This window comes from Ursus arctos, unplaced genomic scaffold (genome assembly GCF_023065955.2).
Source record: "Ursus arctos isolate Adak ecotype North America unplaced genomic scaffold, UrsArc2.0 scaffold_4, whole genome shotgun sequence".
Taxonomy (NCBI): domain Eukaryota; kingdom Metazoa; phylum Chordata; class Mammalia; order Carnivora; family Ursidae; genus Ursus; species Ursus arctos.
This window is the reverse complement of record NW_026623056.1, coordinates 50,240,860-50,264,550: the sequence shown is the minus strand read 5'-3', so window position 1 is coordinate 50,264,550 and position 23,691 is coordinate 50,240,860. Positions and strand designations below refer to the sequence as shown.

The following is a 23,691-nucleotide window of genomic DNA, read 5'->3' as shown; positions in this document are numbered from 1 at the left end:
TGGTTTTTTTTAATCTATTAATGTGGAGAATAGCACTGATTTTTCTATTTTTTAAAAAACTTGCATTTCTAGGATAAACACAACTAAGTATGATGTATTATTTTTTTAGACACAGCTGAATCAGCTTTGCTAATTACTGTATCTGCTCCTGAATGAGATTCTCCAGGAATTTTTCTTTCTTCTATTGTCCACATCAGGTTTTGGGGGTCAAGGTTACATAAGCACCATAAAATGAGTTGGGAAATGTTCCCTCTTTTACTCTATTTTGGAATAGTTCCTGTAAAATTGAAAGTATTTTTTCTGTGAATGTTTGCTTGGGCTCCGTGGTGAAACCATCTAAGGCCTGGAGTTTTCTCTGTGGGAAGATCCTCAACTACCTGTCAATTTCACTAGTGGTTAGATGACTTTTCATGTGTTCTACTTCTTCTTGACTCAGTTTTGTTAAGTTACATATTCCTAGGAATTTATCCATTTCATATAAATTTTCAAATTAACTGGCATAAGGTTGTTCATACTATCCTTTTATTATCTCCTTAATGCTGGCAGTTACAGCCACGTTCCTCATATTGTTTAGTTGGAACAGTTCTTTTTTTCTTGATCAATCTTGACAAAAATTTGTCAATTTTATTAGACTTTCCAAACAACTAAATTTTTTGCTCATCCTTCTTATTAAATGCTTCTTTTCCATTACATTAATTTTGGCCCAGATCTTCGTTTTTTCCTTTCTTCCAGATTCTTTGCATATATTCTGCTCTTCTTTTCCTATCCTCTTAATATATCACTCATTGGGTTTCAATCTGTGTTTCTGTTTTGATATAATCATCAAGAGCTAAAATTTCTAACTGCTGCTCTATCAGCATCTCATAAGTTTTGATAGCAGTACTCTCACTACCACTCCATCCTAAATGTTTTCTAACCTCATTATGACATTTTCTTTCACTTGTGATTGATTTACTTAAATGTGTTTTTTTTTTTTTTAACAAGAGGGAGTCGCTCTGAAGCAATAGCTTTTCTTTTTTTTTTTTTTTTTTTTTTTTTTTAGAAAGAAGAGGGCCAGGAGGAGGGACAGAGGGAGAGGAAAAGAATCTTAAGCAGGCTCCACACTTAGCTCAGAGCCCCACATGGGGCTCAATCCCACAACCCTGAGATCATGACCTGAGCCAAAATCAAGAGTCAGATGCTCCAGGTGCTCCACTTAATGTATTTCTTAATTTCTCTCTATATGAAATCTCATTGTTATCTTCTGCTTATTGATTTCTAGCTTAACTGCTCTGTGTTCAAAGAGCAATACAGAACTATGAAAATTATTGAGACTTTCTATATTGTCAATTGTTACAAATGTCCTTTGTGTTCTTCTACAGAATGCATATTATGCATTGTGTGGGCATGTTTTTATACATGCCCATTGGGACATGATTTTTAATCATATTGTTTAAGTCTTCATTTTTCTTACTGATTTCCTATCTGCACCATCTGACAGGTATATTAATACCTTCTACAGTTGTGAACTTATTTATTTCTCTATTAGTTTTGTCAATTTTTGTTTTATTCATTTTGAGATATGTCACTAGGTACACACACATTTTAAATTATTATATTTTCCCAGTGAATTAAATGTTCTATTACCAAGGGAAGAAATTAATTATGTTTTATGCTTTAAAGCATATTTTGTGGGGCGTCTAGGTGGCTCAGTCAGTTAAGTGTCCGCCTTCAGTTCAGGTCATGATCCCAGGGTCCTGGGATTGATCCCCATGGCAGGATCTCTGCTCAGCAGGAAGACTGCTTCTCCCTCTTCTTCTGCCTGCCACTCCACCTGCTTGTGCGTGCTTGCTCTCTCTCTCTGTGTCAAATAAATAAATAAAATCTTTAAAAAAAATTTTAAAAAGAATTTCTTTTTTTTTTAATTATTACTATGATCGTTGTTACATCTATATGGTGAAATACTACTGAGAACTTGGGTAAATCACTAGAGAATTATTTTGAGTGAAAAAGCCAACCTCAAAAGGTTAAATAATGAATTATTCCATTTATATGACATTCTTAAATTGACAAAATTATAGAAATGGAAAACATTAGCAGTTGCTAGGGGTTAAGTAGGAAGTGGAAGGTGGGAGGAAGTGGGTATAATTGTAAAAGGGCAATATGAGGTGTCCTTGTAGATTTGGAAATGTTCTTTACCTTGACTTCAATGTCAACATCATGGTTTTGCTACTGTACATGGTTGTACAGATTATAATATGTTACCATTGGGATAAACAAAGTAAAATGTGTAAGGGATCTCTCTGTAGTATTTCTCACAACTGCATGTGAATCTATGATCACATGAAAATTAACATTTAATTTAAAAAGTGACTTTAAAATGCACTACGTATGCTTACATATTAAATGCTTACATATTAAATATGTGCATACTAAAAAATAATTCCTCAATGGCGATTATTTCTTCTTGGCAAATTGAAGATAGATTTCACTGGCTTCTGGCTTCCATTGCTGCTATAAGAAATCAGCTGTCAGCCACCCCTTGTTAGTGATCCATTTGTTCCTCCTGACTGCCTTACAGATATTTTGTCTTTTCTATTCTCTGGTTTCAAGCTAATGTGTTTCGGTGAATGTTTCTTCTTTAATAGCTGCTTTGGATTCGTTGGCTTTATGTATCTGAGGATTAATGTCTTTCAATAATTCTGGAAAATTCTCCCATTCTTTTTATTATCTCTTTATGAAACTCAAATTAATCTTGTGGCAAATATCTCACTCTCTCCTTCGTGTCTCTTCATCTTTTTCATATGCTCTGTGCATTTGTCTCTAATGGGAGGTAGCATTTTCCAATTCACCTTTATATGGAGAGCAAAGTGCTCCTGTCCCCACTTTCTGAAAGAAACTTCTTTACTAGACTTCACGTCTGAGTTTTATTTCCTGTCTCATAACTCTATGAGGAAGTTGAAGCTGAAGTTTACTACGTTCAGTAAATATCCTCAGGACAAAACTAAAATTTAGAGGCAGTTTAGTTCTCTGGATTTCTATCTTCACCTGCCTTAATTTTAGCCTGATAATTCCTGACTTTATCACCTGCCCATTGATTCTTTTAAGCACCATTATATGGCATTTTTAGTAGTTTTCAGTGGAAGGGTTTGCCTGAGTACCTGGCCCACCATTTAACAGAAACAAAAGGTAAAATTATTCATGTAAATTTTCAGGTACAGACAAGGAGTTCAATAAAAAGTACCTGTTATTATTTTTAAACTTGATTCTCCTAGCCTAACTAGCATGTCTGTTACCTTCTTTTCTTCATGGAATGATTATTCATTAAAAAAAAAAATTAGATGTTTTTAAATCAGTAAGGAATTAATTCTTCATTGGTTTTCCTACTAATAGAATGCCAAGGCTAAGTTCTGAATTCTAGTAATTTGAACCAGAAAAGTAAAAAGCCATAGTCATACATGTGTTTCAAGGCTCTCTAATAAGGCAGGAAAAGAAAACCAGCTCCTTTTATTTTAGGTTTGAAAACAATACTTTTGATCAAGCAAAACATGGTGAAGAGTTAAAAAACAAAACAAAACAAAAACACAGATCAAATTATGCAACAAACTTTTTCAGAAAAAGAAAAAAAAACCCTATTTTTCAAAACATAAATATTAGTTGGTTAATATAAAATAAAACATGTTTTATGGCTGTGTGGCTGTATCTGATCAAAACTCCAATGTTTGGTGAATGTTGCTGTCTCTGTCTGGAGGAATAGGAAAGAGGTTTGATGCTGTAATTTCAGAACTTCTAAATCAGACAGGGTTACTTCAAGGATACATGAAAGTTATCATAATCCTAAATCACAAAAGTAAATATGAACATGCCTAAATGCCAATATTTCCTTACTATTATCTCTTGCCAAGTTTCTACTGACAGAACTAATTAAAGGAAAAGTGACATTTTTCCACATTTATCTCATTGGTAAAATATCAACCATATGACTAGCTTTTGAACTGTCAAGATAATGGCAACATTTAACACTTCTCAAGGGAATATGTCAAAGAGAGACCCAAACTGTTACTTAATACTGTTGCCCCTTTTCAGATGCGAAGCTATAATTCCAAGGACAGCAGTACTTCAAGAGTGGCACACCGTAAAAACAGAATCAATCATGATGGAATAGTTCTTTTATTTGTTTGTTTGGGTTTTCCCAGATATGTTATATGGATCAAGGTTATTGAAACCCTAAACTCTTACAGCTCTGAATTATGAAACAGTCATCAGCTATCCTATGGGAGGATATAAAAATTTTTCCACACTTGGACATTTCCTCACAAGTACAGGAACCCTAATGAAAGAGAAGCTTGGGGTCATGTAAGGTGCATCCCCATTCTCAATGGAGAGATAGGCAGTAAAAGGAGGGGAAGTAAGCCAGTCATGAGACAGTTTGGAGTTAGTGTGAAGTGTACAGGACCAGTTGTTTGCAAGTTCCCAAAACCAGCCCCAGGAGAGGAACTGATAACTGGAACTAGTGGAGATCAAAAGAATGAGGAGGCAGGCTTCAGACACCTGCCTGGCATATGTGTGAACTTTATTCTAGAGTATCAAAATGCAAAGGCAGGACCAGGACACACTGCACAATCTGCAACAGTTACAGGAGGACAAATATCAGTAACTAGATTGGACACCTATATGAGTCACACTAAGGGAAAAGCACTAGCTATGCATAATTATATTAAATTTTTGAGAAGCAGATATAAAGGCTGAGTTTGCTGATTTCTAAATCTGCTCCCAGTTTTACGCCTGAATAATATGCTGATGGTTGGGGTATTTGAATCATGAGCCATAAGGGCTCACAGTTAATCTTAGTTCCAAAACCAAAGTAGGAATTCTATATTTTAAGGAAGAAGAAACCCTACACATTCAAAAGATTTTTTTTCATCTTTACCTATAATATAGATTGAAAGCCAAACCAGGAACCAGAAAATATTCTTTAAAGAATGATTTACAATGTACAATAAAGTCCTTAGCTTTTTACTTCTTAGCACTGTGTACTGTTGAACCAACAGTATTGTAAAACCATTCAGTTTAGCAGAACAAATAGGAGTTCATACCTATTGTGTGCCAGGAAGTTTTCACAAAACAGACAAGTAAGACTGGAGCAAACATTCTTTATCAAGAGGCCATAAAGCGTCTAAGACGAGCCTTGCATAATTTCTTACTTTTAGTATTTAGGGTTTGTGTCCATGTGGCTCTAGACATTCAGTCACAAGGCAGGGGCACCATAAATGTTACCAAATGAAGAAGTACCATTTATTTGGCCCATGTATTAGTTTTCTATTGTTGCTGTAACAAATAACCACAAATTCAGTGGCTTAAAACAATACTCACTATCTCACGTTCTGTGGGTCAGAAGTTCAGGCATAACATCTCCCAAGGTATCTTTACTCAGGGATCACAAAGCAGAAATCAAGGTGTTAGCTGGGCTGGGATTTAATCTAGAAGTTCTGGGGGAGATCCCACTTTGAGGTAGAATTCATTTCCCTGTTGATGTAGGACTAAGATTCCCATTTCCTTGACAAGTGGCCCTTTTATCTTCAACCCAACAATAGCACCTGAAATCTCTGACTTACTGCTCTGCTACCAAGCAGAGAAAGATCTCTGCTTTTTAGGGTTTATGTGATTATATTAGGTCTGCCCCCAAATAACTCAGGATAATCTCCCTATTTTAAGTCTAGCTGATCAGTAACCTTAATTATATTTGTAAAGTCCCTTTTGCTATGTAACATCACATTCACACATCAGAGGGCCAAAACGTTCTGCCCACCACAAATCATTTGATTGCAAGTGATATAAATTGTAGTTTTAGCCAAAAGGGAGCTTATTGACTAACTGGGAATTTAAGAAATGCTGCTGCCTTCATCTTGGGTAAAACTATGCCTGAAGATTTATATCTCAGACTCTCTCTCGGCTTTGTCCCCAGCTAGGTATGTGGAGAATGGCCTCATTTTCTCCTACTGTAGATGGATTTACTTCAATTCCTATTTTGTATGTTCCCCAATTAGTGACCCACAGAAAAAGGGAACTTCTCTATTCTAATGTCCAATCGGAGCCCCCACTTTTTGGACTTTGAATTTAAGCAGAGTATTCCAGTAATGGGAAAGTGGTTGGTGCTCATTCACTCTAATACCATAACAACTCATTTTGATACTGAGATCCACTATATCTCTCAGATAGCTCTGGGTCATGACCTTTCCTGACTCTTACCTTCTTGCCCTCCTACAGTAGATGCTGTGGTATCCCATTTATATCCCCTTTACCAGCCAGTGTATCTACCACACAGCCTCTGTGTGTGCTGCATCTAACAGCTTATAACTGCAACTTTCTCCAGAACATTGCCCTTGCCTGACTGGGATATCTCATTCAGAAATGCCTGAGAGGTTTCAGTATCCCCCACTCCAAGGCAGCCAATGATTGATAGGGAGGTATGAAAGTCCATCCTAAAATATACACCTCCAAAGCTAAACATAAACTTTACCTAAGACCACATCCTTGTGTAGCTCTTTGTTCTTAACTATACCACTTCCCTCCATTCCTTACAAGTTTTCCTGAAGAACAACCCCTCAATAAACCATGGGCACCTCAATCCCTGTCTCAGGCTCTGCCTTTAGAGAACCTACCGAGACCTTCCTGACTTTAATGCCTTAATGTCCCACCCAAATTCTCATTTTTGCTCACATCAGCCAGAGTTCATTTCTATCGCCTAAAATCAAAGAATTTCAACTAATACTCCAAGAACAGGGAAAGGGAGGAAAGGAGAGAATGCTTCATGATCACAACACCACGAGGGCCACATAAAGTGAAAAAACAGGCTGTGGTGAGAAAACTATACTGAGTGTCTTAAATCCCTGACTAGTTTGTATGATCCAAGAGAGCAAGAACCATGTGGTAATCATCTTTTTATCTGCCAGAGCATGTAGCAAAAGGCCTTGAACAAAACAGATGCTTAATAAATATGAGTGGATCAATTTCAAGAAGGTAAATTCCCCAAAGTGATTACTGTATCACAAAACAATGTGGAAACAGGTCAATTGGAAAAAAATGAAAGTGTTTTTCTTACATGGATCATATTAATTACAACTAATATTTACCTAGTAAATCACAATCACAAAGTATCTCTACATACATTGTTTCATTTACTCATTTCAACAATCATGCAAGGTTGAGTTTTAACAATAGCCCCACTTTACAGATGAGCCTCAGGGAGGTAGAGACTTGCCCAAACAGCATAGATAGCAAACATTTAACAAGAACATCTGCTCCAAATCCTATATTTCTTCTTCTGAGCACGACCTCCCTGGCAAAGGCAGTCACCCACACACACACACAGTCTTGTATTTTTCCAGAAAGGACCTTGTGCTTGGTGTTCTTGGCACCTGAGATGAAAGAGAGTGACTAGCCTGTGGTGATGACAAAGTGTGTGGTGCTCTGCAGTCTGTCACTTTTTTTCAAAAAGGAGATTAATAGCAGCATAAAGTCAAGCCACAGAGGATGCTTAAGTGACGTGTGGAAGACAGCAGGGGATGAAGCAATCAGGAGTGTATGAAAAATTAAGGAAAACTTTGTCCCATTCACAGCTTTCAGTCAGATTTTAGTATTGCTCTCCTCTAATTCCTGGCATCTATTGTTTCAGCTGCTGAGCACTCTGAGTTTCTTCCCCCAGAAAAAAGCAAAGGCAATCCAATTTCTCTTCAATTATAAAGTTTCACTCATATCCTTTAAAACATAATTTAATGAGGGTGGTGTGTGGCCACTTCCAAACCAGGAGCCAAAACTTTTCCTTTAACCATTAGGAAAACATCTCCCACCCAGGGAGAAAGCTCCCCTTGCTTGTTCTCAATGCCAAAAAGCAGAGAGTGAGAACAGGTCATCTGTCTCAAGTCTGCAGGTATCATACGGGCCCCTTGTCTGGTCATTGAGGTCCGAGAAAACACAGACCCCTCTGAGTAGCTCTTGAAAAATTTCTGCAAATCTGTTTGAAATTGTCTGCTGGCTGGAGCTTTCACATTCACACTGATGGTGTCTGATTTTCCATTCTTTTCTTTAATAACATTTTTCTACCTAGGGCCACTGATTTCAAGCTATTTTATTCTAGGGCTGTTAGGCTTCATTCCAGCTGGAAAAACAGGCAAACCTTTCCTGGGTATGACGTTATCCCTGCCAGCCCACCATCCACCTAAGGACTCACCAGGAATCACTCTGATCTTGCCTGGGAATGTCCTCAATGTCAGCCAGAAGATCCTTCCAAGTGGATTCCAAGCACACGCAGAAGACAAAATCATCTGCTTTGATACATTTGTTCTTTGACCAAGAATTTTAAAGTGCCTTTCCAAGAACCCAAAAATGAAATCTCCCTCCATAGATAGCATTTTATTGGCCAGTATTGTTACAGCCAAAAGGGGCTCAGCCACACATTTGCCTACATTCTTATTTAAGGGTCAGAGAACTTAAGGGATGTACCCTAAATCATCCAGGGGTTCAAGAGTCAAGGGTAGAGTTTCTTGTCCACACTACTCTCCCTAAGTCTTAGCATTGTTGTTTACAAAGACTATTTTCTTTGAAAGAGCTTGTAAGTTTTTTCATAAGTCAAACCAGTTATTTTGGTGCCAGATTCTAAATATAGGACCACTTTACCACTCTTTTTGTCTTTCATCCTCTCCATTTAAGAAGCTATTATTTTAACTAAAAGAACATCTAACGCTGATATATTTCATGGAGAGAGGATGTAGGGTTGAGGAAAGGGGAACTAAAATCCATTGATGGTCCCAGCAAGAAAGTGAAGACCTACTAAAAGTAGATTAATTCAGAGGGAGGTATTTCAGCAAGATGACTCACTAATGTGTGGACTTAGGAGAGCTACAAAGGCGAGTGCAATAATCTGGGGACAGTGACAGCTGAGGTCTCACCACCGGTGGATGTGAAGAGAAAGGAGAGGAAGCAGTTACCAGAATTCAGCAGGAGAGAGAATTGGGTGAAGTCCATTATCTTATGAAGAATTGTGACGTTTTGGTAGAGACACACAGCCAGGTCTCACAGGGAAGGGGACAAGGAGGTATATTCCTGAGCTGTCATCTCCCTCCCACAGCTTCTTGCAAGGGCTTCCCTTTGGCCCAACCTGAAAGGAAGCCTGCAGGCTTGGAGAGCCCTAGTGACATAGTCGATACAGCTCAGCCTCTCAGGCCTGACAATTTTGCTAGGTTCTGTGATGTCTGGAAATGAAAGTAAGAACTGTGCATAGCATTCCTGATATGTACCAGGCACTCCTATTTTATTTCTTCTAACCCCTCCACCACCCTATATTGCAGGCATTTTATATCTGTCTTACAGATGTGGAAACTGAGGCTCAGAGACTCAATAACTTGCCCAATGTGGTCACACAACTGGTAAGTGCCCCATCCTGGTTTAAACTTCATTTTGTCTACAACCAAAACAAGTATTCTCTCTGTTATGTCCCATTGCATGTTAAGTACCCATCATTGTGTTTAGTACGTAACTAGGTTCAGTAAATGGTAGTTTGACAGGTAATATCATTAATGATAACAAAAGAGCTGCCTTTTATCATGCAATCACTATGTGCTATGTGCTGTGCTAAGCACTTTATATATATCATCTCAGTTAATCTTTACAACCACCAATAAATCTTGTCCAAGAAGAAAAATTCACTTATCAAAAGATGCACAAATTTTTACCAAGGGTTGTTTTGGCCATTAAAATATGTCTCTCAGATCTCCTTCTTCGAGAGCATAATTGATTAAGAGTCCTGGGGCTGCATTCTGAAATCTGACTACTGTCTTTGTTCTGAGGTCACAATTTCCACCAGCTATTCCCAATCAATGACTGAGTGCAACAGAGACACTAAAATCACGCCTTCTCCTGGCAGATGTGAGATTCCTCTGATAAACAACTTTGTCTTGAGGACTCCTCAGTGGCCTCGCCAAACTCTTCCTAGAATTGCACTTCGGTCTAAGAATTGCACTTTGGTCTAGAATGGCACTAAGGTCTACCCAAACTTCCTTCCTACCTTCCCTCATTTGGCGTCAGATGCGCATTATAGTCCGAAGTCTCTCGCAGGCTTTCCCAGGTTCCTCCCCTTTTTTGTTCATAGGCATTTCCCCTAAAATTTTCTTGCAAGTTTAATTCTGTCTTGGTATTTTTTTTTTTTTTTAGCAGATCTGCTTCTTAGCAGACCCTGCTAACATAGGAGTCTCACTGAAATTATAGGCTTAAATATAGTGTTATATAGATGATTATTGAGTATCTGTTATTTACAGAGTTGTGTAAAAGATAAATCAAGCCAGCACCTATCCACAAGCAGCTTACAGTCTAGCAATACATTTGGTATGTCCAAAGATATACTGTTAGCTGGTTACCTGATATGCCAGAAGGAGAGACCATCGTGGGCGGTCAGATTCCATCTTTTGTGTTTAATGCTATTATCAGTGGGAATTTCATGCATGTTCCCTGGCAATATGTTTCTTTGAAAACTTGGTTCTAAATCCAATATCAAACTGTGGTTTTTTGAATTGTAAGTGGAAATGGCTTGGCAGGAAGAAAAAAATGAACCAGCTGTCCTTGTCCAACTGTTTGAAATATGTATTTTCCAAGTGTCCATTCTTTCCACTGTTTTTTTTTTTTTTCCCAACAAAGACCCCACAAAATATGTTTGCACTCAGGAAGTCCTCCTCTCCTCTGAGGTAGATGAAGGTAGAAACAAAGTCATTGACCTAAAACATTCTATCTATAGAACAGACTACTATCTATGTGCATCTCTCCACCCAAAGAAAAGACGAAAACTCTCCCTGAAATTTTCTTATGTAGTTATTTGACCAGTATTCTTTTCTTCCCTCATAAAAAAATTTTGTGGTGTATCACACACAGACACACACACACACACACACACACACACACACCCCAGAAACACACAGAAAGAGAAAGATAATTCCAGTTGCCTCTCTTTTTGAGTCTGAGAATTAAGAAATGAAAGACAATTCCAATTTTCTATCATTTTCTTGCTTGAGGGAAGTCACGGGATTTTATTTGAAAAAAAAAAAAAAATAGCCGTGAAGTCCTAAAAACTAACAAGCACCTTTTTAACAGGCATGGAGTCTGTAACAACTGATGAATCCTGCCTCCAGAAAGCAGGATGAAGGACGACATAGATCATCTCAGTAACCTCCAGTTATGCTAAATTAGTTTAGTGAGTCAAGTGATTTTTCACCTTTGATATGTTATTGAAAAAACAAACACATAAAAAGTTAGTCAAACTATTGAAGGGAAAGAAAGCCTCGAAACCTTTAAGATGTCTTCTCAAGTGCTGGGATATGTCTATTTATACTGAAAACAACCTACCAAATGTAAGAAATTAATGGAGAAAGTCTGCTTTTCTAGGGCTCTCTAAATGATCTGGCCACAGGTCTTTAGTTATTATACCTGTGGCATCTAGCTGATTCGGAGAATCCCAGCATGAGTTCTAACAAGTATTCAATGAAACATGGGTCCCAAGCGTTACCCCTTCAACTAGGATCACAAGTGATATCTCACCAGCCTGACCAATCAGAGGTCTCTGTCAGTTGCCTGGCACTTATTCAGCTGAAGGAGCAGAATCTGCTTTATCTCAGGTTTCACTCCAAATAATTACCCTTATTTGAAAATAATTCTTGACAGAAGTAGAAGAAAAATAAAAGAGTGTTGAAAACTCAACGAAATGAGTAAAATTTCATGACCTTTAGTTAGTCTCAAGAAAAGCCTATGTCTTTTACAGAACCTTGTCTCCCTTCTCTGTGGTCTGTAAACTTTCACGGTCTTAGCACATACAGTAGTTCCCCCATATCTGTGGGGGATAATTTCCAAAACTCCCAGTGGATGCCTGAAACCTCAAAGAGAATCAAACGCCATATATACTATGAGCTTTCCTATACGTACATACTTATGATAAAGTTTAATTTATAAATTCAGAGTAAGAGATTAATAACAGTAACTAATGATGAAAGAATAACTATAGTATACTACAATAAAATTTACGTGGAATAGTGTGAAGAAGAAGAGGTGAGAACAACCCATGTACCAACCGAAGCCCACATACTGCTGCACGCCCATGTCCAGCACCTATGACCCCCGCTGTCACCACCATGCCCAAGAAAGGCTGGAAAGAGAATGTTAAAGGAGATAAAACCGAGGTGAAAGATGAGCCACAGAGAAGATCTGCAAGATTATCTCCTAAACATGCTCCTCCAAAGCCAGAGCCCAAACCTAAAAAGGCCCCTTCAAAGAAGGGAGGGAAGGTACCCAAAGGGAAAAGGGGGAAAGCTGATGTTGGCAAGGATGGGAATAACCCTGCAAAACAGAGATGATTTGCAGACCAGACACAGAAAGCTGATGGTGCTGGAGATGCCAAGTAAAGCATGAGCAGTTTTGATAACTGTGTACTTCTGATGGCTGTACAGTTTGAAACACTATTTTTTATCAAGTTTTATTTAAAAAGTTTTATCAAGTTTTATAAAAAAAAAGAATTTTTTTTTTACTTTTTTTTAAGCTATGTTGTTAGCCCCAGAACATTTCATTGTTGTTTTGGAGGAAGGGCATATGTCACTTACAGAATATCTCTGAAGCTATATTGATATAGGAGGCAAACACCTTTTCCTTCTGGTTTTGGGAAACTTCCTCTTGGTTCCCAGGAGGATGGATTCCTTGATGTTGATTCACATTAGGCACCTTGGCACAAACGCCTTGTGGTATGGAAAAACTAAAATTCATTTTTTATGTCCTCTTCTCCCTCTCTGCCTTCATCATAGATTTGATTCCCTTAAGCCCAGAGACCTGTTGGAACCTGACGCCAAGCAAGGTTCCCAGTATGTCAGGTAATCTGCACTTGACAGTGTCACCATGGAGATGTCATCCCTCAAAAGACTTCTTTCCTTAGCCTGTGGATCTTCAGATTGATAATTCTGCCATTTTCACTTCATTTCCTGAAAGTCTGGGTTGGCTTGTGAAATGTTGTCGAAACGTGCTAAATGTGAACTGTCAGCTTTCACTCTAAACTTTCCCTGTTCAGAGCATCACATGAAGACTGCATTGAGTTTTATAGTGGCTTTCTGATTTTGGTAGTGCACTGAAGAAAATTTGAAAGTTGTTGTATACTCTTTTTTTTTTTATTAGTTCCAGAGGTAGAATTGATTCATCAGTTGCGTACAACACCCAGTCCTCATCACATCACATGCCCTCCTTAATGCCCATCACCCAATTACCCCTTCCTCCCCCACCTCCCCTCCAGCAACACTCAGTTTGTTTCATACAGTTCAGCATCTCTTATGGCTTGCCTCCCTCTCAATTTTCATCTTATTTTATTTTTCCATCCCTTCCCCTATGTTCATCTGTTTTGTTTCTTAAATCCCACATATGAGTGAAATTTGTTATATACTCTTAACAACTGACTGCTCATGTCCTGCCGGAAATACCGTGATTGTTTATGAAAAGAAACTTTAATAAAGTTGGACACAGTTTGAGAAAAAGTTATGTGAACATGCCTTTTTCTCAAAATATCTTACTGTATTGTATTCACCCTTCCTGTGATGATGTGAAATGAGAAAATGCCCACGTGATGAAACGAAGTGAGATGAATGATGTAGACACTGTGATGTAGCATTACGCTACCAATGACCTTCTGAAAGTAAGTCTAAAGAAGGATCACCTGCTTCCGGACAGAAGCTGACTGCAGGTAACTGATGGGAGGTAGGGGGGTGCAGCAAACTACTGTAACTTAGTCCCAATCTGTTTTAACTGAGCTATTCTTATCTTCCTTTAATGTAGCACCTTGAGGCTAGGAATCCCACGTATCCTCCCTCCCCGTGATCCACCCTACCCAGCAAAATATGCAGTGATTTGCATATAAACCAAAAAAAGGAAATGAAAATTAGATGCCCTAAGAAAAATTAATCAATTACTTTTGCCTTGACATATATTTTAACTTTCTGGACTACTGATTGATGATCAAATTAGTAAAAGAGAAATATTTCAAAAATCCCCAAAGATCTTTTCTGTAATATATATATACATATATATAACATAAAGCTTTATATATATATATATATATATATATATATATATATATATATATATACACACAGACATTTGTAAACTGAACAATATGTCTCTTTAAATTTCTATGACCAAAACTATTTATGTGACCATAGAATTGTTAACTGGTTACTTTTGTCATTTAGAGTCTTTTTTTTTTTTTTTTTTTAATCTCTTCCTCTTTCCTGGCTCACTTTCTTTCCTTACATCTTGCTGGGAAATTTCCCTTTCAGGTTGGATTAAAAGGCTGTGGATTTCCTACTTTGTGTGCGACAGCCCACTGGAGGAAAACACTAACTGACCAGGATGGGCAGAGATAAGATTCCCCTGAGGAATAGTTGAGCTTTAAGAGGCATTTCCCAGGGTTATATGGCATTGCATTTTGAGGTGGTTAAGTCAGAATTGTAGCGGTTGGAAGGAATCAAGATTCTAGCAGGAAGGTAAAAGCATTTAAAAGCTGAGGCAGCACTGATCAAAATTTAAAGGGCCATCTGGGAAGCAATTCTGACTCCACAAGCAGCAGTTGCCAGTCTACCCCTTTTGTTTCATGCCCAGAATTTTTGGAGACAAGTTGATAAGAGGAGAAGCCTTGCAGGAAGAGAGAAAGTGCTTGCCATGCCGATGGCTTTTCTCTTCCTTTTATGTTCCTTAACTCAGCAACAAACCATAAACCTCATTAAACACAAATACAACAGAGGCCATTTTCACCTGACAAGAATTGCACTCTGTAACTGAAAGCTATCAAATGCTTTTGCTAGCACATTTGGTGTTACTAATGACCTGGAATACTGAAAGATTTTTTCCAATCCCTCAGACAAAAACAGAAGTGGCCACATCAGTTAGGCAGCACTAAAGAGAATTTTGAGCATCTGGATATTTAAGTAATTAAGATGGCCCAGAGTACTTCAGTCCATTATTAAGCGCAGATGAAGAAAAGTAGTTGTTTCCATAATTCACAGATATATTCCCTGCCTTATCTTACTTGTGTCTTCTGCAGGCTGAGCACTGGAGTCAGAGTCCCAAGAACTGCAAATGAGCCCTGGTACCACTCACTATTTTGTAAAGTGGGCAAATTACTTAGTCTCTTCAAGCCCGAATTTCCCCACCTACAAAATTGGATTATTTTTATCTGCCTTACTCAAAAGATCTTGTAAGGCTCAAAAGAGGAAAGGATATGAAAGCATTTTATAAATTCTAAATCACTATGTAAGAGATGGTGTTAAAGGAATTAGCTGTTGGTGGGGGTCCTTAGATGATCTTTGCATGAGTTCCACTAGCCATCTAACATTTGGGTGGTCCTGACCTGACCACTATGCAGTCCTCAGGCAGACCTTTCATTGTCTAAATCCAGTATTGGGTGGAGCATGAATGAATTGAAACCAAATCAAATCTGCGTTCTGCTTGTTCCTGACAGACCTCCTGGTAATTAGCATTCCAGAATTGTTTTCAAAGATGAGAATTTCAAGAGAAATAAAAATCTCATGGTTTTAGGTACCTAAACTATAGGGAATTGTCTGTCCATGTATTCTATTAAGTTATTTTGGAGCATCCAAATTAAATGATATCAGTTTATGTATTCCATAAGAATGTACATAAATATTCATGTTCTTTGCTTGAGTTCTAAAAAACTGCAGTGAAAAGTATTCCTTTGCCCCTTGGATTTCAGTAAAGATGTTTTATTCTTCCTACTAAATCATTTCAAATTATGTTCCGTGCCCAAAGTGTGCATTATATATCCTGCCAGTCAATAGCTAGACTGCAGTGGCATTCATCCAGATTCTCATTTTTACATAAATGGTTTTAAAACACGTTCTCTATATTACATCCTAATCCCATGCTGGCCCAGCAAAATATACATGATTCAATATAATGCAAATAATATTATGATGAGAAAAAGTTACCAAGGAGTCAAAATGGTGTTATATAGACTTACTATAAAATCCATATGCTCACTCTGAAAATGTTCCAAATAAGCACTAGAAACTGACAGTTTAATGTGGTACTGAAAAGGTCAGATCAAGAAGCAGGAAGGCTCATGAAACCGAAGCACATGCAAAAGAAATCGCCAAACGAGTATCATGACTCCTGTAAAGAATTCCGTATAACACGAGGCCCAAATTTCTAGTCCCAAACTTAATTTACTTCTGTTCCTATCAGAGACAAAATGTCTTTATGATAAACACTGGAAAAGCAGAGTAATGTAGCTATTGTGTGTTTGCACTAATCCAAATCAATGGAAAATTTAGCCACAAAATACCTTCCTTGCATTAAATGTGAACACCTACATTTTAAATCTCCCCGCATACCAAGACTTTACATGTCCGTCTGCCATTTAATTCAGCTGTCTGATGAGAATTCTCCACGTGCATCACACTTGACTATGTTTTCTATACAGTTTGCATCTGGCTTTCTAGAATAATGTTTCAGGCATGGTTATTGGTTTATATCTTCCTATGGTGCTTTTTCAGAATGAACATCTTAAATAATTTTTGCTTACTTAAGTGTAGCTTCAAATATGCATCTTTTAAAAGGGACCTTGAAATATTTGCCAAGACCTTATAATTCAAACTTATGGCCTATCACAACACCATCCCTGTATTGTATCACATTCCCATAGTCCAGATGGAGAAACTGAGGGAGAAAGCGGAGAACCTGATCCAAAATATTCAGTGATTGAGTCCAGTAACAGAACTCATGTTTCCAAATTCCTTTTATTGTAATAGCTTTCTCAAGTTGCCTTAGAAGATCTTCCTCCAGGCATGATCAGAACTCTGACAAACAACTAACTACTTTGAAAAACAACAAACTGTCTGCTGGAACTCCTTCAAACTCCTTGGCATATGTGAAATCAAAAGCCAATAGGACCAAATAACCTTGGCTCAGGCTGCATGGCAATTCCAACAGTAAAACTGAAACACAAACATGCAACCGTTCAGAAAAAAAATAAAATAAAAGCTTCAACATTTCTCTCAATCCAACATAAATCAAAACAAACAATAATGGTCATGAGAGGCTTCCAAACTGGCCTGGACAAAGCAAATCACTAAGCTCCAATGTAAAATAATTGCAGACAAGCTCTCTTCTCTGAATCAGGCAGCAAACCCCAGGATAGCACATCCTTTCCTCTTCTGCTTTTCCCACCAATATAGCCACCTGATCAGTGTGAACTGGGGTATACCTGCTCCAAGGGGAAGTGGAAGCCAACCCCCAATCTGCATTTAAATGAGAATAGGGGTCAACAAAGTATTGAATCACATATTTTTTGCATTGAGGGAAAGCACAAGAAAATCAAAGCAGAACACAGAAATCATAGGCAGAAAGCAGGGTAAGCCAGCATTCTCCTAACTCTAGAATGAGAACTTGGAACAATGACAAGAAAAGATTGAATTTTGAGAATACTTTGGTTTGTGGCTACTGCTAAGTACCCTTATATTTTGATTCAAAAGTTATTTATTAATTCTTACAGCAACACTAGTAGCAATGTGCACTTAGGAATTTGGCCTTCTTTTTAAATCCAAAATTGATAGACTATTTCTGTCTCAAAAATATAAAGTGAGAATCAGTAAAAGACAACAGTGTCATAGCAAACCGTTGTAAGTCAGCAAAAATAATAACACCGGAAACAAATATCCTCACTTGCTAGCTGAGAGAGACCACTCCCTCCCCTTCAATAATGTTTATTACAGCATAGGTATGATTTTATGTTTACTTTGCACTATTTCATGACAAGTTCTTCCTCAGTTTAGGAGTCATTTTGGAAATGTTCTGAATGGCAAAGTATGTTTTGAATCATTCAAGAATTCATAACAAATTAAACTATGCAAAACCAAATTTCATACATTTCTGAGACCTATTTCTAAACTGAGAGCCATTCGAAGAAATTGTGTGTTCATGTATATTCCATCTGTTACAAATTCATGACTTTTTGAAAGGAAACTGTTTATAACGGGCTTGTAAGCTTGTAAGCTAAAGGCTTTGGAGACCACCTACTACAATGCGCTCAACAGAAAAGGAGACTGGGTTAATAGGCCAAACCCTAACCTCCAACATGACAATTTCAAATAGAAAATAAATCTATTAAGACATTGCTAATGACTTTGTAAAACATATTACAGGCTATTACTCTTCCATTAAAGGCTTGTTCCAATCCTTTCTCACTAATGCCAAAAGAGAAGTCAGCTTTGATATTTTATAACTTACTTCCTAAATATAAGAAGCCATATGTACACACAGTGAGCTGTTTATAATTCTGATTTTCATATATTATTTGTATTTTCTTATTCCTGAAGATAGCGTTTTTAATATTGTGAGTGGGAAATGTATGTGTGTCTTTAAGAAATATCATGGGCACAGAGGAAACATGAGTAGGTGCCTCTCTGAGGCCTCTGGAAGAGAGCAAGAATTAATATTCATGGTTGCATGTAATGAATTTTCACTGTCAATATCATTGTGACATTTCAAGGGGAAAAAGTTCCACAATTTCTGAATAGCTATAGTGAATGTATAATTTATGATATTATACCAACAGGTTATACTTTCTTCCTGCAAAGAGAATGAACTGAATTGGTGGGTATCAGCCAGCATATCAGAATGTGCCAGTTCACAGATCTCCTTTCATGCAAATAAGGGACTCCATTTGATGACTACTCTTTTATGACAAATAAATCCAGATCTTAAGAACCCTTATTTTGGTAAAGTTAAAGGACAGATATAAAACAGCATGATTCCTGCAAATCCATGGAAACTTATCAAAGAACTGCAGAATTCTAAACTTGAGACCATCTTATTCAACATCCTCGTTTCGAAGAGGAGAAACATCCAGCTAGAGAGGTAAAGTGCCTTGTTCAATGCCCCAGACAATAAAGTATGGTTTATAACTAGAACTCCGAAGGCCAGTCTACCTGAGTGGTTCTTCTGACTAATAAATGCAATGAGAGAACATAAGAGAAGTGGCTAATGTGGTTTTTCCTGAAATCAGAACGTGACCGCCACGTATACTCACACCTTTTCATCTGTGATTTCTGATTGGTACTTAACTACCACATTAAGTTGATATTCACATGTTTATAAAATAAACCTAAACTCAACTCCTCCAGACTATTACTATTTAAAACATATATTTTGTTTCCTCAAACCCTGAAACCTGCTCTTAAAACTTTCACATAAAAGTTCCATCTATAATTTAAAGATATCCTACATCCATCTCCTTCATGATGCTTTCCTACAGGCTTCAGCCAGAAACGGAACCTTCTAAACCCTAGGATATTCCACTCACAACTCTTATTTAACATTTGTCACATGCTTCTCTGTAGTGATGTTTTCTATGTGCACTTCATCCTCCCCACGATGCCAAAAACATTTTGAGGTTTAGCCAGTACAGTATTTCTCCCTCAGTTACACTCCTAAAGCACACCATTTGTCTTTTGGGGAAGCCTATCAGCCCCTGAGAAGTCACAATCTGATTTGTATTATAGGGAATTATTTATGAATCCAGATCCTGCAACAAATTAAGAAGCCCTCATCGTCTAGGATTATGTTTATTTTTAAAAGCTCTAGTTGCATTTAATTAATTATTTTATGTCCTTTTACCCTAAAAATCACCTAGCTATATAAAATTGTGCAATAAAAACTACAGGGCTTCTCATGATATGGGGTTAGAGGAACAATATACCAAAAAAGGGGGGGGGACAACATTTTAAAAAAGATAGGAATCAATAAAAACAATGGTAGAACAATTTTATACAGAAGTGGATAAGAAGTACATAAATACAATAGATATGGCACTCAACCTTTAAAAAGACCTGAAATTTGCTTGAGGAAGTGGGCATCAGAAGCACTGTAGCTTGTGAGTTATTATGAAGTGGTAGAAGGAGGGTTATCTGGAATCAGATGGAAAGTTTAACACCAGATGTGGACAGGTGTGGCTCCTAACACACACACAGAACTGAGGTAGCTGGAGATGTATGAGGTGTCTGTGTTTTGTGTTTTCCCAGGCAGCTTGGTTCAGCTGGGTGCAGTTTCCTGCCATCCCTTAGTATTTCTTGCAAAGGAAATTGTGCATAAGCCAAAGCAAAATTCATGTTATGCTCAAAGTGTTCCCTAATATATCAATTGCACTGGAACAAATTCACATTTTTAAAGTAAAGCGTTACAGCAGAAGTGACTGCATATGTATCTTTAGATGCCAGCACTTTCATTCCTATGGATTAGATTTCCAGGATAGAGATTGATGGGTTGACAGATTTGTGTCTGTGTTTTTTGTTTTGTTTTGTTAAATATTGCCAGATTGCTCCCCAAACAGTTTTAACAAGATATTTTCTATTTTCACATCCTTAGAGAAAACAATTCAGTCCCATACCATACACCCCATGTTTTTCCCAGTTTGAGATAACAACTGTGAGACTGAGTGAGCTTTCCAAGAAAGGATCCTTGAACCTGCTTTATACTAGCCAAAGCAGCCAAATAGTTAACTTAAAGAACCAGGCTTTTCCTAGGACAACTAGGGAAAAGAGCTACTCTTTGCCCCCTCACCTCCATCAACGTAGCTCAGGACCAGAAAGAAGATTCTTAGAAGATTATTCAGACCCCAAGGTACTTTTTAAAGTACTTTTTTTCAGGTTATAAAATTTTAAAAATTCTCTTTGGGGCAGGGCTGAAACATATTTTAAAAAGAAAGGGAAAATAATATTTACTTATGACTCTACCAGGTGGAGATAGCCAATTTTAATACATTGGTGAAGTCTATCATATGTTGACATATGATATTTAATTCTATCTTTACTATTTTCATGTCATAATTATCGTTAAGGTGCTTTATAATTAACACTATATACTTGCATAATACTCCATTTTACAATATATCTTAAATTAAGACATTTTTCTAGTGTTAAAAATTAGATTTTTTCAAATGTATTCTATTTTTTTAAAAGATTTTATTTTATTTATTTGACAGAGAGAGAGACAGCCAGCAAGAGAGGGAACACAAGCAGGGAGAGTGGGAGAGGGAGAAGTAGATTCCCAGGGGAGCAGGGAGCCCGATGTGGGACTCGATCCCAGGACCCCGGGATCATGCCCTGGGCCAAAGGCAGATGCTTAACAACTGAGCCACCCAGGCGGCCCCTCAAATGTATTCTCTTATAAATATCTCTTCCACTGGCATTTTTGTGTGTATATAAATATAATTATTTCTTATATATATTTGTATATATAAATGTAGCCTACATATATTATATACATGTAACTATTTCTTTAGAATACTTTACAAGGAGAATTTCTGGATCAACATAAAAATATGTTTAAGGCTACTGACATACTTTGCAAAATTCTTTTTCCAAAAAGGTACACCCTTTACAATTCTACAAATCCAGCCTTAACTAGATTTTAATATTTTTTGTAAGCCTATCCTAACTTGATATTGGACATATTACATTTCCTTTAATTTGCATTTCTATTACTTGTAAGAATAAAATGTTTTTTTATTTTTAATAGCCACTGTCTTTCCTTTTCTGAAAATTTTCAGGTTCTATTTTGTGCCTCTTAATTTGAGACATACTTAATCTTGACATATTAATTATATTAATCTTTTGTCTATTGTTCATCTTTTTATTTTTTGAGGTTTTTATTTTATATTACTGATGTTTTACTAAAGTTTTAAATTTTTATCTCATTAAACTTATCAAAGTTTCCCTTTGGTCACCTCAACTTGTTTGCAATTTGAGATTTTCTTTTTTTTCAATTTACAATCTATAAAATTCACCCTTGGTAATGTAGAGTTCTATGGGTATCAAAAAATAAATGGAGCCTTTTAATACCACCACAGTTGAGAAAGAAAACAGTTGCATCACAGCAAAAATTCCCTCATGCACTGCCTCCACCCCTGAGCCCTAATTCCTGGCAATCACTGATTCATTTTCCCTCCATACAGTGTTCCTAGGATGTTATATGATAGAATCACAACATGTAACCTTTGGGGTCTGGCTGCCTTCATTTAGCAAGGCAAATTTGAGATTCATCCTTGTTGTATTAGTCATAGGTCATTCTTTCCATTGCTCAGTAGAAGTTCATGGTACAAATGTACCACAGTTTGTTTATCTGTTACCTACAGGAAGAACATTTTAGTTGTTCCTAGTTTGAGGCAAATAGGAATGAAGGTACTATACATTTCCATACAGATTTTGTGTGAACGCAAGTTTTCATTTCTCTTGGATAAATACCTAGAAGGATTTCTAGATCATATGGTAAGTTCATATTTAACTTTGTAAGAAACTGAAAAACTGTTTTCCAACTGACTATAGATTTTTGCATATCTATGAGCAGTTCCCAGCAGTTCCAGTTGCTCCACTTGCGGTCAGCATCTGGAATATCAGTTACTTCTTCCAGCCATTCCAATATATATAAAGTGATATCTTATTGTAGTTTTAATTTGCATCTCCCTAATGACTAATGAAGTTGAGCATATTTTCATATGCTTATTTACCATCTGTATATCTTCTTTGGAGAAGGGTGTGTTCAGAGGTTTGTTATTGCTATGGTTACCCTCAATACACCTCATCCTTCAAATACTCTAGCAATCTCTTGTGTTTAGGGTAGCAACATATTTGCTAGAGGGGTTTCCTAACATCTTATCATCCCTCAGTCTTAGACCTACCCTTCACATTTAGGGATTAGAGAAGGGATGGCTCCATACTGTTGCGACACCCCCCTCTCACCACCCACCCCCCCGCCAGGAGTTTTCAGCTGGTATTTGTTATTTGACACTTAATTGCCCTGGTGTTTGGGGAGGAGGGGTGCGATGGGAGCCTCTGTTCTGATGAACACTCAGTGTTAGACATGCACTGTGTGACTGAGTCTTGAGTATGTGTTACTTTCAGTGTTCCCACCCCTCCTCCAGCTGCAGTTCTAGACCTGGAACAAATATATACCTGTGCTTCCCTCAGAGTTAGAGGATTTTTTCTATTCACTTCCCCCAGATGCAAAGGCCTTTTACCCACACACAGATTAAGGCTTTTGCTTCATAGAGGATGTAGGAAAGAAGTGTCTTGGTGAGGTTTTGGACATTCTGCAGTGACAGTAGCTCTAACAGTCTTGGTGAGTGAGATCCCATACTGTTAGGCTTATGCATAACCTCCACCTCTACCATACGGCTCATTGTGCCAGCACTGGGGACACCAATGGCAAAGGCTAGCTGACAACAACTGGCCAAGACATGTGTCCATTAGTGTTCAATACTTATTCCTTGGGTGATGCCCTCTGGTAAGAGTTAACATTTCACAAAAAGACTTTTACACTTTTTTCCCACCTGCTAGTTCTACCCACGTGCCTCCTTCCCATTCTTTTCTTTAATATCCTAATATTTCTCCTTTCTTCACATCCACCCCCACCCTGGTCCAACCACCAAACCATTAGCTACAACTCAGGAGTCCATGTATATTCTTATCTCTGGCTGCTTTTCTTTCTACATGAAGTGGATTACTGAAGCTCTGCTTATTGGGAGAATTTTCCCTCACTACTGTCAGAGTTATCCCAAGTGGGATAGCAGGAATCCTTTTTAGCCTGCCCCTATATATCAAGCCTACACATATGTGAAACAAGCTCTGC

At 37.5% G+C, this 23,691-nt stretch overlaps 2 protein-coding genes across 3 annotated transcripts in view; one reads left to right on the top strand and one right to left on the bottom strand.

Moving 5' to 3' along the window:
* DCBLD2 (discoidin, CUB and LCCL domain containing 2) overlaps positions 1-23,691 on the bottom strand; it is a 688,558-nt gene that overhangs the window by 623,205 nt on the left and 41,662 nt on the right. The gene's annotated exons all lie outside the window — the stretch shown is intronic.
* Positions 12,150-12,371, top strand: LOC113250463 (non-histone chromosomal protein HMG-17-like). Its single transcript, XM_026491962.4, has one exon. The coding sequence runs from the start codon at positions 12,150-12,152 to the stop codon at positions 12,369-12,371; it is 222 nt and encodes a 73-aa protein (XP_026347747.4).

Bases quoted from the DNA above. Each gene is read 5' to 3' on its own strand.
- LOC113250463 (XM_026491962.4), top strand. From the start codon at position 12,150: ATGCCCAAGAAAGGCTGGAAAGAGAATGTTAAAGGAGATAAAACCGAG.